Source organism: Silene latifolia, chromosome 3, assembly GCF_048544455.1.
Source record: "Silene latifolia isolate original U9 population chromosome 3, ASM4854445v1, whole genome shotgun sequence".
In the NCBI taxonomy this organism is placed as follows: domain Eukaryota; kingdom Viridiplantae; phylum Streptophyta; class Magnoliopsida; order Caryophyllales; family Caryophyllaceae; genus Silene; species Silene latifolia.
The window spans coordinates 39,085,513-39,093,768 of record NC_133528.1 but is presented as its reverse complement, the minus strand read 5'-3'; the positions used below and the strand labels follow the sequence as shown (position 1 = coordinate 39,093,768).

The window sequence follows — 8,256 nt, the reverse complement described above, 5'->3', positions numbered from 1 at the left end:
GTCATCTCATGAAAAAGGATGCTCCATTTCAGTGGGATGAAAAATGCAAACATGCTTTTGATAGCATAAAAAAGTACCTGGCTAGTGCACCAGTGTTGGGGGCACCGATTCCAGGAAAACCGCTCATTCTATACATCGCCGCACAAGAACGATCGCTGGGGGCAATGTGTGCGCAAGAATTTGAAGACCGCCAGGAGAGAGCACTCTACTACTTTAGTCGTACCTTAGTTGGAGCTTAATTAAATTACTCGCCCATTGAGAAGATATGTCTTGCTTTGATGTTCGCCGTTCAGAAGTTGAGGCACTACATGCAGGCCAATACCATACACGTGGTCTCAAAAGCTGATCCAATTAAGAACATACTCTCAAGACCAATCTTATCTGGAAGACTTGCAAAATGGGCAGTGTTACTTAAGTAGTATTACTTAGTGTTTGTGTCTCAAAAAGCAGTAAAAGGTCAGGTTATTGCAGATTTCTTCGCTGATCATCCAGTCCCGACAGAGTGGGAAATTTCAGATGAACTACCAGGAGAAGAAATATTTTACGTGGACATTTTACCTCCATGGCAAATGTACTTTGACGATGCTGCAAGGCGAGACGGAGCTGGAGCAGGAGTTGTTTTCATATCTCCCCAAAACCATGTAATGCCATACTCATTTACACTCACACAATTTTGCTCAAATAACGTGGCAGAATACCAAGCTTTGATATTAGGTCTTCAAATGGCAATTGAAATAGGCGTGAGAGACATGGATATTTACGGAGACTCACAATTGGTGATCAACCAAGTCCTCGATGAGTATGAGGTAAGAAAGGAAGACTTAATTCCCTACCATCAACAGGCATTGCAACTGCTTAATCAACTTGACTCCATCAATATTGGTCATGTACCGAGGAGTGCCAATAAGTTGGCTGACGCGCTTGCTAACCTTGCAGCCACTTTGGCACTGGGGGCAGAAGAATCTATGCAAGTACCAGTGTGCAATCGCTGGGCAATACCTTTGCTTGAAACAGTAGAAGATATAGATACAACATATATGATTTGCGTCTACACGATTGATGAGGATGACTGGCGCCAACCTATCATCGATTTCTTGGACCACCAAAAATTACCTGATGATCCCAGGCATAAGGTAGAGGTACGCCGACGTGCTCCAAAATTTCTTCATTACAAAGGGACACTCTTCAGACGCTCTTTCTTAGGACACTGGTTGAGGTGTCTAAATAAAGATGAAGCTACTGAAGCAATGCACGAAGCTCACTCTGGCATTTGTGGCGCTCACCAATCTGGACCTAAACTTTATGATCGTGTAAAGAGAATGGGGTATTACTGGCCAACCATGGTTCAAGACTGCATGGACTTCGCGAAAAAGTGTCAACCCTGTCAGTTCTACGCAAACTTCATACATCAGCCACCAGAACCATTACACCCGACTGTATCTTCATGGCCCTTTGAAGCTTGGGGACTTGACATTGTGGGACCTCTCACTCCGAAAGCCTCAAATGGACACGAGTATATTCTCGCTGGTACTGACTATTTCTCAAAATGGGCAGAAGCCATCACATTACGGGAAGTCAAGAAGGAAAATGTTGTGAATTTCATCCGAACTCAAATAATATATAGATATGGTGTACCACAACGTATCATTACTGATAATGGGAAACAGTTCGATAACCATCTGATGACAAGTTTAGGAGAGAAGTTCAAATTCACAGTACAAGTCATCGATGTACAACGCTCCTGCAAATGGCTTGGCTGAAGGCTTTAACAAGACACTTTGCAACTTGTTGAGAAAAGTAGTAGTAAAATCAAAGCGAGATTGGCATGAAAGAATTGGCGAGGCATTGTGGGCTTATCGCACCACATACAAAACTCCTACTCAAGCAACCCCGTATGCGTTGGTGTATGGAGTAGAAGCCGTGTTGCCGTTAGAAATGCAGATCTCATCCTTACGCATTGTTATTCAAGAAGAACTTACAAAAGATGTGTGGACAAGGCCCTCGGGAACTGCGTCCGCGGGATCCACACTAGGCATAATCGACTCGAGGTTCTTTCGAATCGAATTAAGACCAATTAGAGTCGCCACCAAGTTTTTTGGGAACTTGGAACCGTTCAAGTCAACTTTACACCTTTCATCGAAAAGCATAAAGCCAATCGACTACGAGTGATTAAAGATAAAGACTTGTACCCTATATCACTCGATTTAAATGACTCTCGTAATCCAATGGTATTTAGACGGATCCACAAACCATAGATCTTGAGTAAGGGGTGAGGGTACGTGTTAGGAAGCCCATAAGGACACCTAACCCCGCCCGTCAATAACGGCCTCTACTAAGTCAAGTGTCGGATTTCAAACAAGGCCATAGCTACTACGATATATGATATGCAAACATCGTTTTCAAAACCCTAACATGTGAAGTTCCTATGTCAATTTAGATGCAACTAAACTAACTTTGTCAAAGTTGTAATTTAGCATGTGGGTTGATTGATCTAACTACATACAAAACAAAGCAAACAAGGCTTAGGGGGAATGGGGGAGCCATTGGGATATACCCTATTACAACCCAGGCATTTCATGCCGACACAACGAGGAATTAAAGATACAACTCGATCTAAAATACAACGCTATACACAAAACCGTACATGACGCATTACACGGCCATTCGGCCTAGAAAAACGTGCACAAAGGGGTGGCCAACGGCTTACATGACTCACGGCCTTGGGTCACTCCTCGTAATGTGTGCTTTTGCTTAATCTTATCGAATTAGACATAAGGCCACGCACCAAAGCATGCATTAGCATAAATCGGGCCATGTTGCTTTAAACAACATGCGATTTACTACGCTCTTACATGCATTGGGGTACAACCATCTAACCAAACAAGACTAAGGTTTTGAAAGAGGTTTTGACTCGATAAAAGAAAGCTAACTCAAAAATTACAACTCGATAACAAACGATAAATTACAAGCGACAAAACAAATAAAGAACGAACGTTGTAAAACAAACGAAACAAGAAAAACCAAAGGACACGGCCAAGCCTCACGACCTAAAGCCACGTCCAACCCTAGGTCCTAGGTCAGGTTCATTAGTTAGATCGATTGATTGCGATCAAGTTCGAAAGCGGGCTAGAAAACAAGTTAGAAACGACGTTGATCGATTTGAAAAGATACATTGCAAACGCGCATTCTACACGGCCTAAAGGGGTCCAATTAGGTCAAGTTTGCTAATTAATTTAACTCATCGAGTGTTAATAAGACGGTGCTAATCACGCACTCTTATACTAGCGAGAAATTATGTGAAAGAGAGAGATGCATTCAATTAAGTTACAGAATCGTCAGTTGATTTTTAAAGCTATGTTGATGTACCCTAACGTGTCTAATTAGGTTATTAAAATGATCTAATGTCATCTAAACGAGTTATATGTTAACAATCAGAGGTTAAACTAACATGTGAATGGTCATAAGGTGGGTCGAATTACATGAAACAAAAGAGGGGTCAAAAGCGAAGAGCGAAGTCAGAATTTGTTTTATTAATGCCCTACCTTGAACACGAGGATATGTAAATGAGACGGGGGTGTACGACCGACTGGTGTAGCGGTTTCTTTCCCATCTCAAGTCAACGCGGGTGTTTATGGTGGTACTTTAACTCATACTCGGACTAAACTAGTTTCATAGTTAATTTAAACGATAAATAAAACGATAAACGAAATAAAACGAAACAATAAAAAACAAACATAAAAAAACGAAATAAAAGGGAAAAGAGGAGGATTTGATGCACACTTAACCTACATGTATCGTTGACACCGTCTTGGGTCGTAATCGATGGTAGATTTTATCTCAAGAGGCCGTCGTCGACGAAGAAACAAAGCAAACAACACGTTTTTATCGAATCTGGACAGCAACTTTCAAACAGCGATTTCTCTCTCGTTTCACGATGAAAATTCGATTTAAAAGATGTTTTGAAAACTAGAAAGAGAGGAGAAAAGAGATCTTAAAACAATCCCTGCTCGTTTTGAGTTATTGGGCACGAAAAACGAGCACAAACAGAACTGGACAGACAGGAAAAGCCGCGAAAACAGAGTGTATAACACTCTGTTTTTCGAGGGAATTCGTGTACTCTCAAAGGCAATTTGGCTCGTAAATCTTTATCTAATGTGTATATGGATGTTGTATGGTTAATTTGGAACAAGAAACTCGAATTTTGATGGAGGTTTGAAGGGAGAACGAAGGGTTTCTAAGAGGACACACAAACTGATTCTCGGTTTGTATGTCGGTTTTGTGGAGGGGTTTTAAGAGGCAATTAGGGTTTGTTTCTGGGGTTTAAAGCTTGTGAGTGACGGTAGGATGTGTGAAGAACTTAGAGGAATGAAAGTATGGTGAAGGGGGCGTATTTATAAGGAGTTAAGGTAGAGTTTTTAGAGGGGAGAGGCAGACGGGCTCATTCACGCATAGCTGCTGTCCAGCAGCTTTTGTGAGGGTTTGAGAGGCTTTGTGAGGGGCTTTCTTGGTGGTTAAGCTAGGGAAGTATAGGTAGGATACTAGGGTATGGTTTAGGGTTAATGGGCACGGGTTTTGCAGGTGTTTGGAGCGAGTTTTGGACTCGGGTTTGAGTTGAACGAAAACAGGGGCTGTTTGTGTCGTGTTGTTTGGGGCCTGTTTTGGAGTGTTGGAGACGGGTTTTGTGGAGGGGTTTCATGGTGGGTTTGGACGTGGGAAGGGTGGTTAGTGTGGAGTACGGGTTGGTGGTGATGGGTTGCGGGTTTGGACCAAGTTTGGAGCAAAACAAACGGGTTATGTTGAACACGGGTTGGGAAGGAGTTGGGCTATGTTTGGGGGGCTTGGGACGAGATTTGGGATGTGGATAAGGGGGTTCGAACTGGGGTTGGATGGGTAGAAGCCTAGGTTGGTTAGTGTACTCGAGATTCGTGCCAACTCGTAAAGAAAACGGGCTCGAAAACCGAGCTATAATTGAGCTCCAAAACGCGTGTTTAAAACGAGTTTTTTTCGATTTTTAAATCGATTTTTCAAATCGATTAACACATTAAAATAAATGACTTTTCAAATCAAATACACTCATAAAATGATTTTTCAAATCAATTATTTATTTTATTTTCAATAAAATAAACTTGGGAAAATAAATTCAAAATAAAATAAAATAAATTGAATTCACCTAAAAAAAATCTTTAATTTAAGTATCATTTAAATTAAAATACTCCGTCGACAACGCTCATTCTACATCGTAAAACGAACCCAAATAATGACAATGACAACTAATAAATACATGTGTCCTATCATCATCGGGTGTTTGTCGGGTTCTCTATAAATTCCAATATCGACGGATACGGGTATCTACAGAGCCCCCACTTTGACTGAGGCTTGCACAAGGCGAAAGTCAAAGTATACCCAGTCCCTCTCGACCGAGGATTCTCAAGGGTCGTTTATAGTCCATTAGACTTGCGTATATAAGCTCGCCAGCCATAAGAAGAGATCATACCTGAAACTTCGTTGGGGATTGACTCTTGCTTCTGTTGTGTCAAGTTGTCACCGTTGGTCATCGACCCATAAATTGCATATATAGTGGATTGAGCCTTATCCTTAGGCGCCTACGTATCCGTTTCTGACGGAATCAAACCCGCGTCGTAGTTCGGCGATCACGACACATGCCCAAAGTTTATCATCTGCTGGCATTTGTCCAAAATTCATCATCTGTTGACACTTGCCCAAAACTTATCATCTGCTGGCACTTGTCCGAATGGGACGGGACTTTCCAAGGAGGTTGCCGCCGCTTTCATCTTTTGCTTTCAGCTACGGAATTCTTCCATTTCACATTCTTGTATTGACTTGAATTCTTGGTGGATGTCATCCTTTGCATCTTGATAATGGTCTCTGAAGCCAACGGCTTCAGAGCCCCCAGTTTGCAATGGCTCTAAAGTCGAAGACTTTAGAGCCCCCAGTTGAAGCATATCCTGCTATATTTGAAACACAAAAAACGTACTAGCAATAATCATCGCATAAGCACATTTGGATCATCGATCTTAAAATTGAATTTGAAAATTTTGAATAATTGGGCCATCGACCCGAAGTTTAAATTTGATATCACTTGGGATGTTGGGCCATCGACCCTTCAAAAATTGAATTTGAAATTTTGAATTTCGAAAGATGGGAGTCATCGACCTGAAAAGTTTCCATTACTTGGATCATCTATCCATAATTCGCAAAAAGTTATTGAAATTTCGGAATTCTGAAATCTTTGGCATTTTGAAATCGAACCTTGACGGGTGAGCAGGAAATACGACTCAGACACTTTGTATGACCCGTAAACAAACGTGGGCGTAGCCCGCTACCGTAAAACAAAAAAAGGAAAATAAAACCGTAAGTGTGCACGAGTTTAAATTCAAATATTGACTTGTTGGGGGTAGAAAAGTAAATTGGCCATTCTGGCGCCAAAAGATGGCAAATGGGAATCACAAGGTCGTCGGACTTGGGAAGGAGATATCGTATGGCATGGGCGTGCTCCCGAGGGCGCATAGGAATCACTTGGCATTGACAAGGAGGATTAAACTCATAGAGCAACAACGTTGGCTTCGTCCAGACACTAAACACGGACTGATTTTATGAGAACAGTTTGACATCACACATCACTCTTGTTTGGAACATTCTGCCACTCTTCTCCTCGCCTCCTTTCTTTTCAGCAAGTATTCATCATTTCTTGCCACCGCCTTCTTTCTTTTCAGCGGGCTTTTACTATTTTTCTTCCACGCCTTCTTTCTTTTCAGCGGGTTTTTCATATTTTCTGTTCCCAACACAAACCTACATCAATATGACTCGGCATCTTTGCCTAAACCGTTCGATAAAGCTCATTCTGAGACTTGATACTATTCATCTGAACCTATATCCTTATCCTAGCTTACATCGAGTACTAAGACCAACTCAAACAAAGGTGGCTTCATTTGGACTTGGTTAAGACCCGTAAGAAACCGACAAGATGACAACTTGGATGATGGGTGGATTGAATCCCTTATTCAGAAGGACTGCCTACGTATTCGCGTGGAGCGAAATCAAATCCGACGTAGTTCGATCATGGTGCATAAACTTGGCATTTTAATTGTGTGTACACACTCGAAGGTTTCACCTAAGGTATCATGTCGTATCCCATTCTAGTCTGTAAGGTACCGTTTAATCACGTGTCTAGGGTTGGTACAAAAGGTTGTGGTTCTTTGGGATGTGGAGCTTGGCAACAAAAGGCTTGAATAGTGGACCGTCATTCTGAAGGTTCATTTTCTGGTGCTAAGGCCAATGGGTTATGGCTTACATTGTGGTTGGAAAAGGTGTCTCGGGTTTGATGAAACCCGAGTGCAAATGGGTTGGAAAACAATGTGGGTTCAAATCTCCATATCTGGTCCCTAAAGGGTGTAACAAAGACAAGCGGAATGATTCTCAAAATTTCGACTATCCTTGAATCGTCTCAGGAAGGACTTAGAGGGTAAAGAGGTTACTACTTACGCTTTTGGGCTTCGCCCATTGAACTTCAACTATGGGTACTTGACTTGACTTATGGCTTCCGTAACTTCGACATCCAACCAAAAGCATTCTGCAATAACTTCAACATCTTTTTTTCTTTTTCTTTTTCTTTCATCACTTTTCTTTTTTCATTTTTCTTTTCTTTCATCCTTTTTTTTTCATCTTTTCATTCTTTTTCATCTTTTTTCTCTCTTTGAAAATGATCTTCTATTCATTCTCTTAGTCATAAATGGATACACCTTGAAAACTGGGCTTCGCCAACTAAATTGGGTTAGAACTAACAATTCCTTGTTAGAATGGGTTGGTCTCTTCTCTCTTCGAGAGGGGATGATTTTACGGGGAAAAGGCTTGCCTTCCATCATCGATAGGGGAAACAAGGAGCTAGTCCGGGTTCGTCATAGAATCATCTAAAAGCTTGTCACAAACATTGGTTCAGATGGAGGTTTTCTACCGCCAGACATGGAATAGGTAAAGGAAACAGAAACGGGATCCTAAAGTATCCTTACATTTTGAAACGGGACATACTTCCACCCCAAGGATGCCTTTGAGTGTGTTGTGAATTTTATCATGTTTTCGGAATGACTGAGGATTGGAAACAAGACATATTTGGAAACGAAACTGCGACTTTTATTGGAATGACAAATGCTTAACAGACTCGAAGGAACGATTCCTAGGACACACCCTAGGTCATCACGGATCAAACGACTCAACTTCAGGAAAAGAAAGTCCTAGACT

General features: G+C 41.5%; 1 protein-coding gene across 1 annotated transcript; it reads left to right on the top strand.

The window, feature by feature from the left end:
* The first annotated feature begins 265 nt into the window (after positions 1 to 265).
* On the top strand, positions 266 to 1,760 carry LOC141648961 (uncharacterized). The gene is made up of 2 exons (XM_074457667.1): positions 266 to 332; positions 451 to 1,760. Exons 1-2 carry the CDS (start codon positions 266 to 268, stop codon positions 1,758 to 1,760), a joined length of 1,377 nt encoding a protein of 458 aa, XP_074313768.1.
* Positions 1,761 to 8,256: the final 6,496 nt, after the last annotated feature.

Bases quoted from the DNA above. Each gene is read 5' to 3' on its own strand.
- LOC141648961 (XM_074457667.1), top strand. From the start codon at position 266: ATGTCTTGCTTTGATGTTCGCCGTTCAGAAGTTGAGGCACTACATGCA. The intron at 333-450 runs GTCTCAAAAGCT...CTCAAAAAGCAG, and splicing joins AGGCCAATACCATACACGTG to TAAAAGGTCAGGTTATTGCA.